This window comes from Amphiprion ocellaris, chromosome 15 (assembly GCF_022539595.1).
Source record: "Amphiprion ocellaris isolate individual 3 ecotype Okinawa chromosome 15, ASM2253959v1, whole genome shotgun sequence".
Classification (NCBI taxonomy): Eukaryota; Metazoa; Chordata; class Actinopteri; family Pomacentridae; genus Amphiprion; species Amphiprion ocellaris.
The window spans coordinates 3182110-3206997 of NC_072780.1; the positions used below are offsets into that span (position 1 = coordinate 3182110).

The window sequence follows — 24888 nt, forward strand, 5'->3', positions numbered from 1 at the left end:
GCAGATTAAAAACCAGATGGAGTTTGTTCAGAACACGTGTTTCCTTGTTTCTTGCTTCTATGGTCAGTTCATAACTAGTGTCCTGGCTAGAAAATCTTTTCATCTATTTTCAGCTATTCCCTCACATAGGTCACCCTAAATTACACTTTTGTTCTCCACACACAGCAAACAGATCATGAACCTAGTTTTTAAACAGTCACACTGCTGTTTGGATAAGACAATCAGTCACACCTTAATAAGTGTGACTGGTTTAGTGAATATGAATGAATGTAAGTAACAAAGTGTTTGTTGTTACTACATGTAGAGGCAAAACAATCATGGAAAGGTCCAAATAGCTATAAAAAGGGGTAAAACTACCATAAACAGGCACAAAGGGACGACTAAAGTGGGCAAAACAATCATAAAAGAGTACAAAATGGCTACAAAAAGGGGCAAAGCAACCATAAAAGACACAAAATTGCAACAAAAAGCAGTAAAACGACTATAAAAGGCACAAAATGGCTACAAAAATAAGCAAAATAACCATAAAAGGCACAAAATGGCTACAAAAAGGGGTGAAACTACAAGAAAAAAGGTACAAACTGGCCACAAAAAGAGGCAAAACAGCCACAAGAAGACATACAAAGACACATAAACCAAGAATTTCACGTCTCGTTCTTATTTTGAGTTTTCTTGTAAAACTCAACTCAAAACAAGATAATTTCAAGATTGTTTGACTTAACAAGATATTTAAGATGCATTGTCTTAAAACAAGTCCCGCCATCTGCTGAAATGTCTCTTGTTAAGTGAATTTATCTTAAATCAAGTGGGATGAGACATTTTGACTAAAAATAAGACAAATAGACTTGGTAGGATTTTGAGTTTTTGCAGTGCACCTTAATTTAATTTTCACAATACATAACACATAAGAGACTGAATGTCCTAATATAAGTAATAAATGCATATTTGCAAACATCCTTGTTAAAAAATACCCCACGATTGCTCACTTGTGCTGCAGGAAAACCCCCTGAGATGAAAACCAAGGCTTGTTAACATGTATTGTTTTATTTGCTGGAAGACATGTGAGTGAAATGAGCAGTAAACTCCATGACTGAGCATTTACAGTTTACTGATGACTCAAAAACAAAGATTCAGACTTCCAGATGAGGAACTAATCCTGTCGGCTTACAGGCTCTTTCTGTTTTTGCATCATAATCATTCTTCACAGTCAATTTCCTTTTCAAACACGTGTGTCTATTACTTCAATATTACACTTCATTGTTTCTACTGTGTATAGCTGTTATTTACTGCTGCTGAATTATAAGATCATGTCACTTTTTACAAGGTAAAAATCACTAAGACCAATATCATGTTCTGATCTTTGGATAAATGTCCCGTACACGTCTGTCACACACTCATCAAAACCATATAGTGAAGAAAATAAAACACAGGAAATATTAATGGCAGCCAGTTTCATCTTCCTTAGACCTATGTAGCGAGGACCCAGTGCGAGGTCCAGCAGATAGACCTTCTCTGCATGTCCAGTCCTGTCTGTTCCTGTCTCTGGTTGCCTGGTTACAGACGCTGCTGCTCCCACGCATTTAAAAATGTCTACACCTGAAACTCCACCACGTCCACAGAAGCAAAAACGTTTGCAAATGTACAGACATGAGTGTGAAGACTGGAACCCCTGGCAATAGGTACAAGGCAAACTGTGTTTTCTGTTGCTCATGGACTGTCTGAAGTAAGGCAGCATCAACATGTAAGAAACATGAGAACAGAGAGAACCCAACCAGCAGATCACAGTTTATCATCATCTAATCATCTCCTGAAGTCTGATGTGATCCGATAGATCAGTATCTGGTTGTGAATTTACCAGAGGATGCTTATAATCATGCTGATGTGGCCTAAGTTGTTTATTATTATTTTAAACGCTTTTTAGTTTTTAATAAACATTTATTTAATAGCCTATATCTAATCAATAAATGGCCTTTGACTATCTAAAGAAAAACTCACTCAGAACTCTGGTAAGTTAACAGCACTAAACAATTAATCAATAAATACATGCATACACACATAAATAAGTGAATATATTAACTGTGTTAAGATTTAGATTTAGATTTAGATAATCTGTACAGAATTTCTTTGTCCAGTATTCTGCATTCAATTTGTTTTTTCAGAATCCAGTATTGCACAGAAATAACATTAGTGTCTATGGAGTGAACAGGTACGATCTGCAAACTGCAAAACTGCTGCAACAGCAAAGAGAGACACTAATATTCAATAACTTAACTCTTATTTACTGTAGTGTCACCACAATCACTGCAGCCTTCAACTGGTTCCTGTTGACACCAATGTTATTCCTGCAGCTTGAAAGACAGATACTGTTGATAAAACTAGGCTTGTAGCACATTGTCTGCCTCACAACGATTTGAAAGAGGCATCGTTTATGTTTTGACATAAACGATGTCCTTTATTTTCATTTCTGAAAAGTGGCAACCCTATCTCCGATCCGTCACAGAATGTCCAGAGAACATTCCCTAAACATTCCATGAAGGTTCCCTGTAGGTTGCTGTTTGCTGTGACATTTGCTTTAAGCATAAACCTTACAGAAACGTTCCCTGAAGGTTACTGTTTACTAGAACATCGTGTTTACTTCGCAGCTCCACATGAAACTGGCGGACTGCGGCTTCACGCTGATTGGACGAGCGGACACAGGAAGTGACGACAGCAGCGGCCGTTTCACCTTTAATTTAAACCCGGAACAAACGGCTGCTCGGTGTTTTTATCAGGACTGTAAACAAAGAGTGGACACGCAGGAACCGAGGAGGCAGGAGAACAGATTGCGGGACTGTGAGGTTCACCTGCCGGCATCTGGAAGCAGACATGAAGCCGAACAGGAGGGCACGACGTTAGCCAACACCTCTGTTTTATGGTGTTATTTTCTTTTAACGGCTGCCTTTTTTTATTTAAAAAGCTTTTATTTCGTTTTTTATAATATTACTCCAAGTTCCAATGAAGGGCTCCGTCTCTTCCAGCGGCGGGAGGAGGAGCGGGAGCAGCGGGGCGGCCGGGCTGCTGTACCCGCTGCTCGGTGCGTGTCTCTGGGCTGCGGTGGTGGGGTACAAGCCGGTGATCATAGTTCACGGTTTGTTCGACAGTTCAGGGGATTTTAAAAACTTGCAGCGGTTCATCAACGAGGTGAGTGTCCGGGCGGAGGAGAACGTGATCCCTGAGGGTGTTTGGAGGGTTTAAATGTCTAGAACATGGTGTGTTACAGTATGTTCCACAGGCCTTATATCACCATGTTATCTGCAAAACGTGGAGCCGCATCATGAAAACATCAACTGAACCTCATTATCAGCTTTTATCACAGTGGAGGAGTCAGGAAAAAGCCTTGTAATGTGACATGAAGTGGTATTCCTGCAGAAATCTCACCCTGATGGAGTTTTATTCACATAAAGGTGTGACTATAGACATTTAAAAATATCTATATAACATATTTTGTACTAAATACCAGCCAGTCTCGGTCATTTAATGCAGTAAAGTTGTGCAAAACAGGTGGTTTATAGAGATTTTAGTCACTAAAAGTCAGAAAAAAGTCTTGTAATGTTACACGAACCTGTATTCCTACACAAATCTCACCATATTGTAGATTTATATACTTAAAGCTGTGATTATTGATTCATAAATGTGCTGTTTTGGTTTAATCTAACATATATTTTAGTCTGTAATGTTGGACATATGTGCAGAACAGTTATCATGAGCCAATCTGGACAGTTTGATGATGTAAAACTGTGCAAAAACAGATTATCTGAGGAGGTTTTAATCACTAAAGCTGCAATCACAATACAGTTTTCACTCTACATGACTTTATCGTAAAAGTAGAATCAGGAAAAAGTCTTGTAACAAACTAGTATTCCTGCAGAAATCTGTCTTTAATGGGAATTCATACACTTAAATAAGCACATAAATGTGTTTTTTTATAACATACATTTTGCTCTGTAGTGTTTGCCATATATGTAGAAAAAAATGATCATAAGCCGCTCTTGACAGTCAGAAAAAAGGCTTGTAATGTTACATGAAGCTGTATTTATGCAGAAATATCGCTATAATGTGCATTTATATACTGAAAGATGTGATTATAGATGTATAAATTCGATTTTTTTCCCACCAATATATCATATATATTTGTACTGTAGTGACATTAGGAGCCAATCTTGACAGCTTACAAAACAGGTTGTGTGAGGTTTTATTCATTGAAGCTGCCGTGATAATGTGACATGAACTGGTACTCCTGCAAAAATCTCACCACATTGTAGATTTATACACTTTAAGGTGTGATTATGGATTCATAAATGTGCTATTTTGGTTTAGTCTAACATATATTTTGCATTTTACTGTTCTCCATATTTGCAGAAAGTTAAGACAAAGTCTGATCATGTGACATGAACTAGTATTCCTGCAGAAATATCAACACAATGTCAATTTGCACTGTTAAATGTTTGATTTTAGACTTCCAAATGAGTTGTTTTGGTTTAATATAGCAGATATTTTCTGCTGCAATGTCCCCATAATTGCTTAACAATTTATCATGAGACAGTCTCGATGATTTGACGGACTAAAGTTGTGAGAAACTCATTTTGTGTGGAGGTTTTATTCACTAAAGCGAAAGTGATAAAGTCTTCACGCTGAATGCACAGACGGTGAAATGTTCCCATTCCTGCTTGAATCCTTCCATCACACACCTTTAAAATCTCACAAACACTAAGTATAAGGCCTGACTGTGCTGAATATGTTGTGGCATTACAAAAAAGGAAGTTTTTGTGGGAACTCTGGCGAGGTCAGCGATGTTAAACCAGCATTAAGTTCCTCTTTTTCACCTTTATTCTATTAGCAAGCTGTGGCCTGAAACCAGACAACAGATACTTGTGGTGAGGAGAAAAAAAAATCAAAACGGAAATTTATACGTCGCTCTTTCTGCTTGAGTTCTTCTGCTCTCCTCGCAGAGTAATGAATCATCAATATTTAAAGCCCATCCTGACCAGTTGGAAGCCAAACATCCCAGAGGATCTTTGATAGCGCTGCTGTCTGAAATCAGAGATTAGATTCTTGTAGCTGTTTAAGATGAGGACTCACTTAGATCCTCCCTGTGAACGCTCCAGTTAATGAGCTGAAACTTTCTCTTTCAGTCTCATCCTGGAACAAACGTGACGGTCATCGACTTGTTTGACAGAAGCGCCAGCCTGGAGCCCATGTGGAAACAGGTGGAGGGGTTCAAGTCAGCTATTTACCCCATAATGCAAAATGCAGCCGACGGGGTCCACTTCATCTGCTACTCTCAAGGTCAGCGAGTCAAATAACACAGACATGAATTATGATTATAATACAGCTTTAGTTTGTGTCTTAAACTGCTGTGTCATTCTTGCTATAACTGACATCAGAGTGATGCAGCTTCCTGTAAATTATAAAGGTTCTTCACATCTGCATTTGTTGTTTTTTTTTATGACATTTGGGATTTCTGATGCAGTCAACACCAGGAAATTCCCAGAGCTGAATATTAGAATTTGTAGAAAATTGATTTGTAGTTCTATGTGAAGCAGAAAGTCCAAACATTTCCTCGTGAGTTGAAAGAATTTAGTAGTTTTACGGTTAATGAACATTTTAAGGTTTGTCAAACATAAGTGGACATTTAAAGACATCACCTTTGGAGATTTTAACTGGCTTTTCTCAGTACTTCAGTACCAATAATAGGATATTTACTGAGGAGACAGGAGTCTTTGTGAGAACATTTTGTCCCCAAACAGCTACAAGTTTGTGAAAGCATATTTGTGTTGATGTTCTTGCAGGTGGGCTGGTCTGCAGAGGGATCCTCTCCACTCTGTCCGACCACAACGTCCACTCCTTCATCTCTCTGTCGTCGCCTCAGGCCGGCCAGTACGGAGGTGAGTCCAGCTTCAGAAACCTCAACATGGGACCAGGTTTACAGCTCCTATAATCACTGTTTTTATAATTATTATGATGTATGAGTGGAGACTTTGAAAACAGTGTTGAAGCTACAGAGATTTATGAACTGAATTTGCAGCTCCGGTTGGCTTTACGACCTGAAAAAACATCCACAAATTCAATCAGCTCTCATTGAGGCCAAGATGAATAGACTTGGACTGTATGGATCACCTACGGAGAAGTTTGGTTAAATAGATTTTCTTATTACCAGGCCAGAGTGACATCTGGAAAGTTCTTACCTTTACCTTTTTAAAATAGATAGATAGATAGATAGATAGACAGATAGACAGATAGATAGATAGACTATAGATAGATATATAGGTAGGTAGGTAGACAGTCCTATGACACTTTATCCGTCACACTGATGTTATTGAAGCTGAAAACTCTCAACTACAACTCTACAAAATTTAATGCACCAGAAAAAACACAACTGCATCCACTTTAGTCATAATAGTACCAGTAGAACAAGCACCATGTTCCAGCCTTTAAAACATGCTGTCAGGTTTCTACCAGATAGATAGAAGTCCCAGATATCTTTATAGTGAGTTTCAGCTTAACTTAACCGCTTTGTGTCACTTTCGACATTCGCTTAGTGTCGTTTTTGGTCACAGCAGGAAACTATTTTCAGCATCAGACATCAGACTGACACAGTTAGCAGCTCGCTGGTGACCTCTAGGGCCAAATATTTCCCCCAGGAGTTGCAAAAAGCAGAGTTTAAAATGAGGACACACTACTCCAACTAAACAATAAATGTTTATCATGGTGAGGACTTGTTGCTGCCTCTGGCTTGTATCTTATCCTCTTTGTCTCCTGTTTGCTTTCAGATACAGACTACCTGAAGTACCTCTTCCCTCAGTTTGTCAAGTCCAACCTTTACCACCTCTGCTACACTGCTATAGGTCAGAGGATCTCCATCTGCAACTACTGGAACGGTGAGACTTTCTCCAAAGTCAGAACATTTTATTATCTTCCTCAGCTTGTCAGATTGGAAAATTATATATTAGATTTACACCACCGTTCAAAAGTGTAGGGTCACGTAGAAATGTCCTTATTTATGAAAGAAAAGCAGTTTTTCTCAATGAAGGTAACATTAAAAAAAATCATAAATCCAGTCTAGATGTTAACTTAAACTAATGGAGAGCAACTTTAGCTAATGTAGAGCAACTTTAACTAATGTAGAGCAACTTTAATATAGAGCAACTTTAACTAATGTAGAGCAACTTTAACTAATATAGAGCAACTTTAATATAGAGCAACTTTAACTAATGTAGAGCAACTTTAACTAATGTAGAGCAACTTTAACTAATATAGAGCAACTTTAATATAGAGCAACTTTAACTAATGTAGAGCAACTTTAACTAATGTAGAGCAACTTTAACTAATATAGAGCAACTTTAATATAGAGCAACTTTAACTAATGTAGAGCAACTTTAACTAATGTAGAGCAACTTTAATATAGAGCAACTTTAACTAATGTAGAGCAACTTTAACTAATGTAGAGCAACTTTAACTAATGTAGAGCAACTTTAACTAATGTAGAGCAACTTTAACTAATATAGAGCAACTTTAACTAATATCGAGCAATTTTAATATAGAGCAACTTCAAATAATACAGAGCAACTTTAACTCATTTTTTGAGCAACTTCAAAAAATGTAGAGCAACCTTAATTAATATAGAGCAACTTTAACTCATTTGGGTGACCCCAAACTTTTGAACAGTAGTGTAGATGTTGGATTGAAAGTAATGAGTCTTATTGTAAGAAAGACCCTCTGAACCCCAAAACCCACTGGTGGGTTTTCAAGAGCATGTTACCATTAATAAAATTGCCCAAATTAGCCCATTTATCACAGACAGAAACTGTAAAAACCGAAATAAATTCACTGGATTTTCAACTTTTTGATGATCCATAAACCGTTCTTCTGTCCTGTGCATATTTCGTCATTTATTCTACACATCTCATTTAAAAATTTGCCAAAAATATAGGGTTTGCACCAAAGAGATTCTGTAAAAAACAAAAAATTCTACACTTCTCAGCACAACTAAGAAGCCATTAGTGACTCAACTGAGACCAACAGTTCTGTGACAAAAAATTATTTTTAGACTGAACTGCAGGCTGTGTTTATACAGAGTAGGGAATATGTAAGTATTAAACTATCTAAACTATGTAACATATCAAAGAAATTCTACTTTTACTACTTTATTCTCATGGTTGTTTTGAGTTCTTCTCGCCGTGGTTGTGTTGTTTCCATAGAGGATTTTATATTGCAGTGAAAAATGAACCCACAGTGAGTAAAAATGTGACAGAAGCAGAAATAATCCCATAATTTGCTGAAGTTCAGAGGGTTAAACGACTAAATGAAAGCTTCAGAATCCAGTGTTTTAACCTCCTTGCTGTTTCTCCTCCAGACCCTCACCACAGAAACCTGTATGTGAACAGCAGCGATTATCTGGCTTTACTCAACAGCGAGAGACCAAATCCAAATTCAACAGGTCAGTGGAGTCAGAACTCATCAATAAGTTACAAAGTGTCAGCGGGTTCATGTTTATCTTCATGAACTAACAGTGACCAGGGTGGATCTGGTGACTTCTAGAGCAAATGATCAACTGTCAGGAGATAATCTGGATCATTTATAAATCATTGTCATCTAAAGCTTCAGCCTGAAAAGTTAGGACAGTGCTGAATTTTTAAGTAAAACTGACAGGATGCTCAACAAATTCATGAACTCTCAGTGACACGACTTATCAGATGGTAGAAAACAAGAATACACAACATTTACACAAGTTCTAGACCCAAACAGCAGACAGACTAGGGCTGGCCCGAATAGCAGCTTCTGGGTTCCAGGGTGGATGCACGGGTAGACGAAGGGAAAAGCCAAATATTCAGATCGTGCAACGTTGTCCGACGGAGGCGGGGTGGGGGTCTGAATATTCAGATTTCAAAATTAATATTTGGATACCACCATAACGACCGAATATTCGGATATTCGGGTCCAACCCTAAGACAGTCAGTCATAGTTTCATACATGTAGCTGGATGAAAAGAATTCCTTTAAAACTCCTTTAATTTATACATTATTGTACATTTTTTTTAGCAGACTTTTTACTCCGCCAAGGAACGACGGAGTTATGTGACAATCGACGTACGTTCGTCTGTGAATCTGTCCGTCTGTCTGTCTGTTTGCAACATTACTCAAAAAGAGACCAACGAATTTGGATGAAATTCTCAGGGAAGGTCAGAAATGACACAAGGACCAAGTGATTAGATTTTGGCAGTGATGCAGCTTATAGTCTGGATCCACGGATTTGTTAAAGATTTCTGTATCATTGCCAGATAGCGGCACAGCATCACTGTAACCATGACAACAAGTGAACACTACGTCAGCTGCCTGCTGATGATCACGTGATTGTGATCCTACTACAAATCCACTACTGAGGACTTACTGGAAATGATTCAAAGAACAACTGATTAAATTGTGGGGGTGTTTCTGAGTCCCATCAATTCCCACCACTTGCTACATATTTAGGTCACATGATTCGGTATCCGTACATAACGTACACATGCAGAACACACGCCTGTGCTCAGCGCAACGTAATTTTTTATTGAAGATTTCATGTTATGTCATGTTTCATGTTAGATTGAATTTATGTTGGCTTAATGACTCCACACTTCAGTTTTGTTATCAAATGGTTAATTTTCATTCACTGTGTTTTGTTTTTTGCAAACCAGAGTGGAAGAAGAACTTCCTGAAAATCCAGAAGCTGGTGTTGATCGGAGGCCCAGACGATGGAGTCATCACTCCTTGGCAGTCGAGGTCGGTTCATCCTCTGGTGGTTCAGCTTGTTTTCATCCTGACTGACGCCATTTAAAATCCGTTTTACAGAATTTTCAGACATGCGTGACTCGACTTCAACACAGGGTTCACTCAATGTCAGGATGACATTTTATGCATTAAATTGGTGAAGAATCAACTGAGAAACCAGGCTGATTAAACGTCCAGTTCTTCTTTTGAAAGCCAAAACATCTCAGTCGTCCATGTTAGTCAGCTGAGAGATTTATCTTTCCGCTTCACAGATTCTTCAGCTGCTGCAGTTTTCTCCTTTTACATCAATTTTCCAGCGTCATGAGACTCAGTCCACCATTACAGCCTCCTCTAAGAGTTTCTCTTTCACATTTTCTGTTGGATAATGTGATTCTTTACTGGCAGGACTTCTTTATGGAAGGATTTTTACCTCTTTTCAGCAGCTACATATTAAATTTCTCCCCTCGTGCAAATCTTATTCTTATACCTGCAGTTTTTTCAGATTTTATCTGAAAATTGTCTCCTAAAGTTCCAGAAATTCCCCAAATTGTGATATCAACTCCCTGTTCGCAGCTTTTGGATCATTTAAAGACAGAATATCTGACCTGTACAGTGTCTGCTCAGCAAAACTTCTCCCTTTTTCTAATTCAACACAGATGGAAACAGTGAGTTCACAACATGCAAAGCTGGGAGACTAAATTAAAACCAGTTCTATTTCTGCAGAGGAAGTATCACTTAAACAGCAACGTAAAAATCCAACACTGCATCAGTATGAGCAGTAAAACAATCAGAAAAGAATTAAAATGGTCAAGAAAAGAAAAAGAATAAAAGCATGTGAAGCACAGATCTGTTTTAAATTTTCACTTTGATCTCTCTTCTGTGTTTTTTTTTAGATTTTGGATCATTTAAATGAAACCATGTGAGACATTTAGAGGGAAAAATCACTATTTGATGCAGCTGTTAACAACTCAGTCTGTTTATTCACCACTGGTTTAATCTTTAACTGTGTGGCTGCATTTATTCTTTCCTTGCTTTATTTTTTGTTTATTCTTTTTAGTTGTTGCTTTTGTTTACTCGCTATTTTAGAGAAGGGTTCAGGATGTAGTTTAACTTAAAAAGGAGTTTAAAAAGTGTCTTTTCTTGATGATCTGATGACTCTCATGTGACGCTCACACACTTTTTTATCTTACAGTCACTTTGGTTTCTATGACGACAACGAGACAGTTGTTGAGATGCAGCACCAAGACGTGAGTTAAAATCAGACACACAACAACAACTTTTTCTCTTTACAATCATCCGAAACAATTGTTAGACCACCGTTGTCATCAGAAACAATGGTTATGAATCAGTACTAACTCCTGAGTGGATCATGGGACTAAAACAGGCAGAAAAGAAAACATGGAATCCTAAAAGCTGTTTTTGGCAGAACAATGCCATAAATATTGATGGAAGACCTGAAGGGATTTTGGTTATTATCAAGAAAACCATGGAAAACGTCTGATATCAGCTCTGAAATGAAACTCTTATGAGCTATTATTGTTGTTATCATTAGATTTGTCCAAACAAATGTACCTTTAGTTGTACCAGGCATTAAAATGGACAAGAAACTGAAGAAAACAAGGGTGGACTAATATTTTTTTCCATGACTCATCAGTACAAATTACTATTATTTATGATATTTTTCTTACCTTTGTTCAAGTTATTAGTTGTGTTTTGCATCTGCAAGAGCCCATCAGTAAAATACCTGAAGATCTAGTCTTACACACGACTTTACATTATTAACCCTCATGTCGTCCTGCAGGTCAAAATTGACCCGTTTTAAAGTTTGAAAATGTGGAAAAAAATACATATTTTCACAGTGAAACTTCTGATGTCCACATTTTCAACAGTTTTGGAAAATCTTATTTTTTGGTGAGGAAAAAAGAAATGTTAAAAATGTTTCTTAAGAACATATTTATGTGAATGTTCTTAAGAAAATATTAGAAGTTTTACTGATATATATGGAATCACTTTAGATATTTTTAGGATTTTTTTGGAAGATTTTTACTCATTTTTTGAAAATATTTACAAGAATTTTCTTGCCAAATTTGGGGGATTTAAAAAAAAAACTTTTAAGGAATTATTGGAATTTTCTTCCTGAAGGTTTTGCAAATTTTCAGAAATTTGGGGAATTTTTTTTGCTGAATTTTTGGATATTTTTCAGACAAGGAAACAATATTTGTTGGTGCCCATAAACGACGCCATAATGTGAACAAATCCATGTTAAAATGTTCTCTGATTGCAGCTGTAGTGATCAAGAATAAGAATTAAAGCTCGATTTTTAACAATTATAAGACAAAAATACTAGAATTAGCAACAAAATCCATTAAGAGCAACTTTTTTCTTCTTTTTTGTGTGTGTTTGTGGGGCTGTTGATGTGTTTGATAGATGTTTTTGGTGTCCAGAGTGCAACTAAACACTAACTTGTGCTCCGTTTTGCGTCCTCCAGTTGTATCTACGAGACGTGTTCGGCCTGAAGACGCTGGCGGCTCGAGGAGATCTGATCATCTGCTCAGTTCCTGGCGTCGAACACGTCTGGTGGCACTCCAACGAGACGGTGTTCCACACATGTATGGAGAAGTGGTTGGTCTAGAACGAAACCACACACACACACACAGACACACACATCACATACATACTGTACAGTTTGTAGGCTTCTAACCTCCAAAATGTGTGAAGATTCACCTCCACGACCAGCGTGGAAGAGCCTCACAGAGGACGTAAACTCAGTTTTACTTTCTGTTGAGGAGGTTTTTGTTGTTGGAGTTTAATTTTTGTCTTTTTAGGTCACTTTTAAAAGAGTAGATTGACATTTTGGGAAATAAGTTTTTTGTTCTCCGCCCTCATTCCTGCACGGTAAAGCTGAATCCACTGAGCTCTCATCCACTTAGCTTAGCTTAGCTTAACACAAAAACTGGAAACAGCAGCAAACGGAGAGTCTGAAGGTGATAAAATCTGCACATCAGACCCTCTAAATGTATGGAGGACTAAAAGTGCCAAAATTAAATAAATAAATACATCATTAAATAATTAATTAAATATGTCATTAATTAATTAAAATTGGAATTAAATATTTCATTAATTAATTAAAATTGGAATTAAATATGTCATTAATTAATTAAAATTGGAATTAAATACTTAAATGTGTTATTAAATAAATATATCATTAAATAATTAAATATGTCATTAATTAGTTAAAATTGGAATTAAATATGTCATTAATTAATTAAAATTGGAATTAAATACATAAATGTGTTATTAAATATGTCATTAATTTATTAAAATAACAATTATTTTAAGTAAAAAACATATTTCATTATTTCACGATTTAATTAATTATTTCATGGTCCTTGTGTTGCAGTGGATCATGAATTAATTTTATCTGTCAACCTCGCCCGTCAAAGTCGGTGGGCGGATCCTAACACCTGATTGGTTACCCTGCACATCAAGTCAAGGCAAATCGATTCCAGATAATGGATTGACGCAGAGCTTGTGAACACATTCCGATACACTGGGTGGCGCTATTCACCTCTACGTTGGTTTGGATACTCAATAAAACAAAACTTTATTAGCAACCGCTAAAGACTCGGTCCTCTTTCCCAAATGTTGATACATGCGGTGCAAGACAAATTTTCCTTTAGCATTTCCTTTAGCATCTACTCGGCGCGCCACGGCTCGTCTCGGTTTAGTTGTTTTTCCATTACATTGAGAACCACCTCATCGTGGGTGGAGTCGTCATAGCACGGCGGTCCGAAAGTCCCTTACCGTCATTTCTGTGCGACACAAACGCAATGCAACAATGTACATGGAGGCGATAGTACACCTGCTGCTCGGTCTGTGGCTTTCTGTCAGATTCAGAGTAATAGAAGAGTCGGAGAAAGCTGAGAGCGACGAGTCGAAACACTGAGGAGACACACAGGAGAGTTTGGGAGGCGATAAAGCAGTATCAAGCCGAAGACAAGAGGATATGAACGAGACGACATATGAGGGTAAGCTAATGCTAGTTCGCTAGCTATCGTGTATCAGTCCTGTGAACGACCCTGTAATGGCTGCAGTTTGTCGCTATTAGGTATTAAAATATGTATGCTGTGTATGTGTTTCAGATGCTCTCTGATGAGACTTCATGGGATTTACCTGAAGCAGCAGCACATGAGCCTGCAGTGGCACAAGGTGTAGAGGAGGAGGACAGAGATGTACAGGATGCACTGATGCACTACGTGTCATGCAAAGTTATTCTTCTTGTTATACTTCTGTTTTTCGGTCCCCGGACCGCTATTGTTTTCTTTAATGCAATTCTGACAATAAACTTTTGTAGATGTGTCTATACTATTGTTTGTTTGTGAAGGTTAGCAAGATTAAATAAAAAATTAAACGCCAAAACATTAAAACAGCTGTTTTAAGAAAATTCCAGTTTGATAAATCAGTATTGCTTTGGTGTAATTCAGTCACCAGAATTATGAACCATAAAGGAGTTTGTGTTAAAACATGTTAAATCCCATTAAACACAAATACATTATTAGGGAATATAGAATTGTTTGGTTCAGACTGTTGACTCTTTTCCTACCAGTGTCTTAACAGACAAAATGAGAAGTTATGATGCAATCACATAAGTCACAAAATAGTTTATTAGTCAGCAGCAAAATCAAAACTATTTACAATGTGCAAAGTACAAACTGTGGTGGGCCTCTCCTACAGTGGAGGACTAAAAGTAAAACTATATACAACTACAGGTGCTGGTCATATAATTAGAATATCATGAAAAAAGTTGTTCATTATTTCAGTAATTCCATTCAAAAAGTGAAACTTGTATATTATACTCATTCATTACACAGACTGATATATTTCAAATGTTTATTTCTCTTAACTTTGATGATTATACCTGAATACTAACAAAAATCTCAAATTTGGTATCTCTGAAAATTAGAATATTGTAGAAAGGTTCAATATTGAAGACACCTCTAATCAGCTAATTAACTCAAAACACCTGCAAAGGCCTTTATATGGTCTCTCAGCCTAGTTCTGTAGGCTACACAATCATGGGGAAGACTGCTGACCTGACAGTTGTCCAAAAGACGAGCTTTTTCATGATATTCTAATTATATGACCAGCACTTGTAAATCTCAAGTCTATGGGAGGTGGACTCGCTCACACTCGCCGGCTGCCCACTGCCTACCCAGCTACCCCAGCTGCCCCAGCACACCCAGGAATGACTGGTTGAAGGCAGTATTCTGGGCCATCTCCTCCCGCTGCAAGGCCGCTTCATTCTCTCTTGCCTCGCTGAGGAGCAACCAGATGTTCTCATCATGCTGGGCATGACTCCACTCCTCCTCAGCCTGCATCTCCACAAGTACGCTAGGAAGGTCCAATTTTCTGTGGCCCCCTTTCCTCTTGCCTAGACCAAAGACAGAAAAGTGATCAGAGTCAGCTTTAATGGCCAAGTAAGTACACAATATACACGGAATTTGGTTTCGGCTGTTGGTGTCATCCTAGGAATATGGAAGAGAATAATAAAAAATAAACTATAGAAAGAGGAACAGGGAGGAAAAAGAAATAGTAGTAAAATAGAACACAATATAAACAGAAATGTACAGCTAGACTGGAATGTATGAACACATTAGCAAAATGGTAATTGCTATAAACACAGTAGTGGTGATTTTTGTGTACAGGGCTCTGTAGTCCAAATGTCCAGGGTGAGTGGGGTCTCTGATGATGTTTTCTGCAGTCCGTACTATGGGCTGTAGTCTGTTTCTGTCCTGCTGTGTGGTTGATCCAGAGGTGCACAGGACAGATCGGATGACTGCAGTGTAGAACTGGATCAACAGCTCATGTGGCAGGCCATGTCTCCTCAGCTGTTGTAGGAAATACATCCTCTGCTGAGCCTTTTTCAGGAGGTCCTGAGAGATTGTAGTCCCCAGGAGCTGGAAGGACTCCACAGCTATGATGTGATGTGTTTAGCCACCCATCCATCCATTTTCAATCATGATCATGTCTTTGATACTTTAATAAACTTCTGGCACTCTTCGCTTTAACCAAAGCACAAGCAGTAACTCCTCCACCACAAACAAAAACGACGTGGTGTGAACTTCATTTCATCCTGTGCACATTTTGGAGTTGCTAAGAAGAGCTGTGTTTTCTCATTTTTATGTATATTTTCATTCAGTTTCACAGCTACCTAGTGACTATAAGAAGAATGGTTGCAATACTACACTGCACCAGAACGTAAATTAATTAGAGTGACTTACTTGTTAAGTCAATGGAAAATAAATGCAGCTGCATGTGTTCTGTTTATGTGTCACTGTAGCTACATGTAGCTTTCATCAGGCGTTCCTGAGCTGGCTGCTGCACAGTTTGCATTTACACCTGCCTCAATTCTTGGTCGTTGGTCTCACTGTTCTGATCATGCTTGCAGGCATTTACACCTGTAGTAATAATAATAATGCGAAAATCAACCATGCTCTCTGTTTACCGTGTCTTACCGGTGATAAGACGGTGCTGTTGACAGGGTCGGTGTCGAAGCTGGTGCTGGAGAGGAGCTGCTGCTGGTGCTGGAGAAGAGACAGGGCAGCCGGGGGCTCCGCGACGGAGGTGGAGTAGGCTTCGCATGTGGAAAGGGATTCTTGAACAGAAATAAACACTCACTCTAAGTACAAGAAAAACACGGCATGCTGACTGAAGTATTAGCTTCTGAGAGCTAAACGTTAGAAACAGCAGCACGAAATACAAGCAGAGCACGGAGTTAGCGCCGATGGCTAACTAGCTATCTTATTGTCTGCTCCAGGAGACAACGACGTTACTTTCTAAAAATACTTGTTTGCTTAAAAGAAGCTTGCCACCAATGGAATAAATGATGTATAAGTTTCTTGAAGTCACAAAACACTCACCGTTCTCGAACGTCTCCAACAATGCAGCGGCTGAGTCTCCCTCCTGTTGCTCGCCGGTGCGGTGCCAGTAAATAGCTTCCATGAAACCTCTTCCAACACCTCCTGGTTGACCCACGCCGGCCGTTGTGGTCCTGGGTGGACCGATGGTCACTTTTGAGCTTTTTCAGCTTCTCCCTACACTGCTTCTGTCCTCTTTATATACAGTCTACTGTATATGTGAGCGGCCATCCGCTCAGAGACCTCCTGATAAACTTTCTCCGTCCAGCTCTCTCTGTATTCTTTGGTCCACCACCAAAGACAAAGTCTCGACCTCTTCATTCACCCACGGTACAGGTCTGGCTGTCACATTAAAATTATGAAGAACAGAGAGTTTCGTGAAGAGCAATGCACACCGTCGCTGTTTACAGTCATTTTTTAATGCAGGATTTTGTTTTCGTGCTGAAGTTGCTCTGTGTCGTCACTCCCTGTCCAATCAGTGGCCTGCACTATGTAAACGCCACATTATCGGCTCATCTCAGCTCGCTGGGAACCTCAGCCGAGAAGGTGCTGAATATTAGTCCGTATGGAAACGCTCGCTAACAAAGATGAGACGAGCCGTACCGTGCCGAGTAGATGCTTGTGGAATCGCGGCTAAACAAAGACGAGCGGAGCCGTGCCGCGCCGAGTAGGTCCTAAAGGAAAAGCGCTCGACACTCCGAGCATCGCTGCAATTTGACAGGCTGGTAATCCACAAAGAACGTGATGTTCCAGAACTTCCCTCGGTATGTCAAACGCCCTGGTCCCTGTGTGTGCTCCTGTTGCACCCTGGTACCAGAAAACCGGCGGAGTACTTCCTCTAAATTTGCAGTCACTCTACGGTCAACATCTTGGTCGGAAAGTGCGGAAATAACTTCAACAACTTCAATAAATTCCTCTGCTTTACACGCTACATGCTCGCGGTCAGCAGGTCCTGCTTCCACATACTCTGCAAGGTCTAAAAGATCTCTCACCAACTCTCTAGAAAGTTCACAGCGACTCTCCCTCTACACAGCCACCATGTTTAGAAAGACTTCTACTTCCGGTTTCAAGGCAGACAAAAGCAGTGGATTAGACTAGATTCACGTTAGTCCCGCCCACGGACTTTGACGGGCGAGGTTGACAGATAAAATTAATTCATGATCCACTGCAACACAAGGACCATGAAATAATTAATTAAATCGTGAAATAATGAAATATGTTTTTTACTTAAAATAATTGTTATTTTAATAAATTAATGACATATTTAATAACACATTTATGTATTTAATTCCAATTTTAATTAATTAATGACATATTTAATTCCAATTTTAACTAATTAATGACATATTTAATTATTTAATGATATATTTATTTAATAACACATTTAAGTATTTAATTCCAATTTTAATTAATTAATGACATATTTAATTCCAATTTTAATTAATTAATGAAATATTTAATTCCAATTTTAATTAATTAATGACATATTTAATTAATTATTTAATGATGTATTTATTTATTTAATTTTGGCACTTTTAGTCCTCCATATAAATGCACCAATTAATACTTTAAATTTAGTTATTTATCCTGTATGAAGAGCTAAGCGTAAAATAATTGGCTTTATTTTAATGTATTGGTCTATTCCTTGCTGCTGGATGCAGCTACTTCCTGGAGCAGAACCAGGTTAGCTGTTTCACCCTGTTTTCAGTTTTTATGCTATGCTAAGCTAACCCCTTTCTGGCTGGTATTAATCTAAAATGCGTTTCCCAAAATGTCACACTACTCAGTATTTATTCTAAACCTCATTTTGTTGCAGCACAACGTCGTCCGTGTGCTGAATCATTTTTACAGAATTTCTAAACTTGCTGCAGATTTAACTCCTTAACATTTACGCTTCTCTTCATGTGCACTCCACAAATGATAAACCCAAATATATGAGAGAAAAACCAACGTGCACACTCTCATACAGTTTAAGCTGCTGTGGCATTCATGTCTTCAAGTGGTTTACAGAATGTACAGTTTGCCAAATGTGATTCAGAACGATCCTTTCTAAATACGGCAGCAGCTCTGTGAGTGTTCAGGAGTTAAAACTGATTTTATGTTTTATACAACAGAAATGCAAATCAAACTTTAAAGGAGCACTCTGTCAATTTAGCTAAACTTTACTGCAGGGCTTTAGAGAGCGACCAGAGATCTGTGATGTTTAACAGGTTTGTCTGAATCCTGTTAGATAAAATCACTTTGACTTTAAAATGGTTTCTTTCACTTTTCTTAAAGTCATTTTTGGTCACAAACCTGTCAGGGCTGCTACTTTGCAGGAACTTAGTGGAGTCTAGAGGCTTCTCTGGGCTCAATGCTTGGGAGGTGTTTAGGGAACATAAGTAAACAGTAGCTTCAACTTTCCCTCCACTGAACTTTGTTTTTTGAGTTTTTGCCCACAAATTGTTCAAGCTGTGCCATCAAAACAAGTAACATCTCAACCCGTGGGACACTGAGATCTGATAAAACGGTTAACATGATGCAGTGTATTTATTGTGGCCAAATTAAAAGTGTCTTTGAACACAGTGCAACAGCAAACTGAAACATTGTCGAGTTAGAAATTAAAATAACATTTAACTCTGTTTATAATGAAGCCAAAGAAGAACCTGCCTTTTACCAAGTCCCAGATCATTTTGATTAAAAACAACTATTTAAATTTTAAAAATTACATTTATCTGCACCTTTATCCCTGTTTAAATCCTTTTACAACATGTGGTAAGAAGTTATCAGTGTGTATGGAAACTGATTAAAAGGGAAACTATTGTAATTTATTCTTGAGCACCAAAAGGTGAAGAATTTGGTTTCATCTGAATTATGTGTTGGTGCAGAGATATCCTGACTAATTCTGAGCCAAGTCCCAGAAAAATATTACTTTTCCTTTGATCCTTGCCTCCCTTTTCTACATTTGAATGCAATTTTTTTTACTGAAAGTACAAATTTGTCCTAAACCGTATTAATCCCAACGAGATCATTGCTGTTGCTGCCACTCATGAGCTCCAGAAAGCTAAATTTGGTGGAGTGCCCCTTTAATTTGTCTGAAAATCTTGGTTTGTTACCTTGAAGGCCACATTCATACATACAGTGTGTCGGTGTGTCCGTTTGGTCACACATACCTCAACAACACCACAACAACAACACAACAGTGCCTCTACATGTACAGACTCACTGCCCTGCTCATCTGATGATGCAGTCATTTCTATCTTTCTAGCCCTTTTTATTGGCGTGTCCATCATGTATGTTGTCTCCGTCATGCTTTAGAGCTTCAGTAGATTAAGCCTTAAACTTTCCCGACATGCCTCAGTGTTTTCATGTTCATTACCAAAGTGCTATGACACACTGCCTTTAGCGACGGTGCTAAAAAAACCCCGATAGACGACTAGAGGGTGGCAGTGAGATGTTAGTGTTTACTGCTCCACCAGACTCTTTACCTCCCATCGCATTTAGAGATCTCAGGCCTTTTAGAAACCTTCATGTTTGTTTGTCTGTTTGCTTTTTGTTGGCTGTTTATCGCTGCCTGTTGTACTTGTTGATGTTTCTCGAAGGAAGACAAATGGAAATATCTATCTAATGTGATGGTAAAATAACCAGGGAACCGCTATTGAACAAGTAAAGTGTTGCACAATATAAAGAAAAAGGGAACTTCTAAAGACGGGATAGTTTTAAGTATTATTTTAATATTGTCTTTTGTTTCTTGTCTGCTTGCACAAATGATCTGACCCAGAACTAACTGAACCGCATCAACTTTGGATTTTAAGGGACGTCCTGCTCTGTTCAGTTTTCTTGTCATACAAATGATAAACGTCAATGCGGACACTTTTTTAAAGCTAAAAACGGAAAGTACTATTTTGACAGTGTCCTACAGTTTCTACAGTGTTTGTCCTGCAAATAAAAAGGTGTCAAATGTTGTCAATTCCTCAATAAAAGACGGTTTTGAACATCTGGTTTTGTTCATCCTTGTCTAGTTAATTCAGTAGAACCTCATAAACTTAGACAAAACGAGCACATTCAAATAGATAACTGAACACTGCAGTCAAAAATGAACACTATTTAGTTATCTATCTATCTGCACTGTTCTCACTACGTGTTATATACAGCTTGTATGTTAGCAGTTTAACAGCCAGCCAAACTCGGTTTTCACGAGCCAGGAAGCGAGCGCCTTGCTCCTTTTTTAACGTGTCATGGATGGCAGGTGAAAACTTGACTGAAACTGCAAATGTACAAACAGAGAAGAGAAAAGGGTATTTTTTGCTTGGTTGTAAAGTTGCCAGGTTGATGTAAACTAGCAAAGTGCTACCAACAACCATTAAACATCAGACTAATGAATGAATGCTATGCTAACATGCTACGTAACGCCATTGAAATGTACAACTAAAGGTAATCAAATAATAATTTATATTTATTTATCTCTCTCTATAGCTATAGGCTGTTATATACATATACCATGGAGACAGAATAGAACAGAATACAGTTTATTGCCATTTACAAGAAACAGGTACATTGAACTTAATCATTAAACATGACAAAAATTATTTAAAATACTTAGACATACACATAATTGACATATAATGAGCATATAAATGCTAATAGCATGAAAGCAGGAATACAAGCAGATTTTTATTATTTATTTAGATACGAACACAAGTAGGGTGAATAATAAGTGTGCATTGGGTCACAGTGGGTTGACTATAAAGAAACAGTAAAAGTGTAAATTTTCATGAAAATAATGAAACTCAATAAAACTGAGTTGCTGCATCCTTGTCAACGATGCTCCTCCTCTTCCATGATGAGCCGAGAAGTTAAACACTGATGGAATAACACCAGGTCTAAGCTGATAAACCTGCTCAGCCCTGTCAGAGTCATCAGGTTTAAGATGATCCCTGCAGAGCAACCGCTCATTATTTATAACAAACCCCTCTCTCCTCAGAGCTGCTTCCACTTCCTCCTCAGCACATAGTCTCTGCAGTTTCCAAGATGGCGCCAGTGTGTGAGGTGTGCCGTCAGCTGATCCAGCTGTTCCAGCTGTTCCAGCTGATCCAGCTGTTCCAGCTGTTCCAGCTGATCCAGCTGTTCCGAACGCTTTCTGTGTTTGTGCTGTTTGTATCACTTGTTGCACATGAAGTCAACTGTCTGATGGTGTATGATCGTCAAACGTTGCTAAATCTGGGAATCTTCTCTAAAGATCTAGTCAGTTTAGATCTTTATGGACAGAAATCTCTGCCTCCTTTCCTACCGGACATCCCGACATGCCTCTGCCGTACGACAGTGCCACTCCCTTGGTGAAAACGCCGCCGGCTCCGGGGAAAGCGGGGCGGGTGTGTGGTGGAGCTGAGGGCCGGGTTGGTGCACTGTTCATGGAGAATGTGGAGCGGTGCCTCGCCTTGGTGTCTCCTGATGTTCCCTGGACCCTGTCGCTGCCTGCTTGGTACCGGTGGCCGGCTCGGATGACGTGTTTCTCCCCCGCGGTCCCCGCTGGGTGATCCGGGGAACCTGCGGCCTCTCCGTGGAACCCAGTCAGCTGTTCGCCCAGACCCGCCAGCTCCTGCCAGGTTTGGCCTGGTTAATAAACCATAATAAAACATTCATCCTGAAGGATTTCTTCACCTCCAGAGAACTGGACTTCCTCTTTGTTACCCAGACTTGGCTGAGTGTTGGTGAGTCCACTGCTGCTATTTTAATTCTCCACAGACATCTGGTCCAGGAGGAGGAATTGCAACTGTTTTTAAAGGTGATTTTAAATGTAAACAGACATTCCTGTCATCGACCTTCACCAGCTTTGAATTTAGTCTGTTTGAGCTCACACATAGTGCTGTGTGCTGTAGTTTATTGGCCTCCTAAATATAGCAGAGACTTTTTAACAGAATTTTCTGGGTTCTTGGCTGACATCATCGAAATATGACCGGGTCCTGATTATCGGTGATTTTAATATTCATGTATGTTGTCTGGAAATCCCCTTGGCGAGAGATTTCTTAAACATAATTGACTCTTTTAATCTTGTACAGTCTGTATTGGGCCCGACACATGTTCATGGTCACACACTTGATCTTGTTTTGTCATATGGTCTGCCTGTTTTTAACTTGGAGGTCTGTGAAGCGTTCTTCTCTGATCATATGCTTATACTTTTCAAAGCTGCTGTATGTGGTACCACAGTTAAATCTCCCGCTACTGCTTACAGATGCCAGATTATTAACTCTTCCACTGCTGCTCACAGATGCCTGGTTATTAAGTCTTCCACTGCTGCTGGCTTCTCAGCCGCTTTCAGTCAGAACTGCATCACTCCTAATCCTGTGTGTGATGATGCAGAGGCTCTCAGCTCTCAGTTTCTTGACACCTGTCAAACTGCCATTGACGCTGCGGCCCCATTAAAGAGCAGGAAGCATAACGTTCTACCAGAGCTTTGGTTGAATCAAACAACCTGCACTGCCAGACGGGAGTGTCACAGAGCTGAGTTCAAGTGGAAAAAAAATAAACTGGAAGTGTCTTTTCAAATGTTGAGAGATTGTTGGCGTCTTTACCGGTCCTCTCCAAAATCTTAGAGAACATTGTTTACTCCCAGCTCATGGACTTATTAAATGAACAAGATATTCTTGAGATTTTCCAATCCGGTTTTAAAAGATTGTATAGCACAGAGTCGGCCCTTTTAAGAGTTTTGAACGACATTGTCTTAGCTACTGACCCTGGTCACTACGTAATCCTTGTGCTTTTAGATTTAGCTGCAGCATTTGACACAGTGGATCATGACATCCTCGTTGGTCGTCTGGAGCAGTGGGTGGAGATCAGTGGCTCTGAAATGGATCAGGTCCTACCTGTCCCATCGGACATTCTGTGTTAGACTTGGTGACTCTGTGTCCTCCACTGCTCCTCTCTCATGTGGGGTCCCACAGGGTTCGGTGCTGGGCCCCCTTTTATTTTCTTTATACCTTCTCCTACTTGGTTCCATTCTCAGGAAGTATTTCATTTCACTGCTATGCTGACGACAGCCAGATCTATGTCCCCCTCAAAAAGGCCGAGTCATTTTCCCTCAAGCCTCTGTTAAATTGCTTGGACGACCTCAAGGCCTGGATGTCCCTAAACTTTCTCAATTTTAATGAGAAAAAGACTGAAGTGATGGTCTTTGGTGGCACCTCCGTGACCCCCCCAGTTGATCTGGGTTCCTTGGCACAGTACGCCAAACCTGTAGTTAGTAATCTAGGGGTAAAAGTGGACACAAATCTTAAGTTTGACAGCCAGATTAAAGCTGTGGTGAAATCAAGCTTCTTCCAGTTAAGGAAGCTGGCAAAAATAAAACCTTTTCTCCAGAGACAGCACTTTGAAACAGTGATCCACGTCTTTGTGACACTCGGCTAGATTACTGCAATGCTCTTTATATGGGGCTTAGTGGGTCCTCCATCGCTGCTCAGAGGGGATCCAGCATTTTCCGTTGTGGCTCCAAAGCTTTGGAATGAGCTGCTGCTGCACATCAGACAGGCCTCCTCACTGTCTAATTTTAAAACCTTTCTTAAAACCCACCTCTTTTCGTTGGCATTTCACACCACGTAGGTTTGTTGTTTCCATGTGCACATATATTTTATCTGGGATGGGCAGTCCAATCTGTTTAGTCTATTTATTATGTTTTTCTCATGTTTTTATCTTAGTTTTATTATTTTTATTTTTTGATCGTGTTTTTACACTTCTGTACAGCACCTTGGTCAACTCTGGTTGTTTTAAAGTGCTTTATAAATAAATTTGATTTGATATTATTTAAATTTACATCATTATTATAATATTTAGGGTCAGACCCTACAGTATTGAGATTAAGAAATCAAATATTCTATAAAATGTAAATACACTGAACTCATTTGGATATATTTAAGTGAGACTCTACAATATTATTTGACACAAATCTATCTAAATCAACATTTTAATCATTTTTACTCCAAACATTTACTGGACTGATTTAAACATTAAAACCACTCCTTTCTAAGCCTCTGCTGTACATTCAAACCTGAGGCCTTAAATAGAAACACACAAGTATCTGATTGAAGGAACTTCTGCAGAGTCCTGGTTCCAGAACATGATGATAGAATTATAGACAAACTTTAGCAAAAGCTGCCTGAGAGTTTACAGCTTTTTATGTTAGATTTCTTCAGTAATTTAATGAGTTATCAGCA

General features: G+C 38.9%; 1 protein-coding gene and 1 long non-coding RNA gene across 2 annotated transcripts; both read left to right on the forward strand.

Annotated features, from left to right (window-relative positions):
- The first annotated feature begins 2723 nt into the window (after nucleotides 1–2723).
- On the forward strand, nucleotides 2724–12796 carry ppt2b (palmitoyl-protein thioesterase 2b). Its single transcript, XM_023292769.3, has 8 exons — nucleotides 2724–3180; nucleotides 5172–5325; nucleotides 5829–5924; nucleotides 6810–6917; nucleotides 8393–8476; nucleotides 9713–9797; nucleotides 10978–11032; nucleotides 12274–12796. The coding sequence occupies exons 1-8, from the start codon at nucleotides 2995–2997 to the stop codon at nucleotides 12415–12417; spliced, it is 912 nt and encodes a 303-aa protein (XP_023148537.1). The 5' UTR covers nucleotides 2724–2994; the 3' UTR covers nucleotides 12418–12796.
- A 239-nt stretch (nucleotides 12797–13035) lies between these two features.
- Nucleotides 13036–14148, forward strand: LOC129350698 (uncharacterized). The gene is made up of 2 exons (XR_008604184.1): nucleotides 13036–13813; nucleotides 13928–14148. It is a non-coding gene; the product is annotated as an uncharacterized LOC129350698 (long non-coding RNA).
- The last annotated feature ends 10740 nt before the right edge of the window (nucleotides 14149–24888 follow it).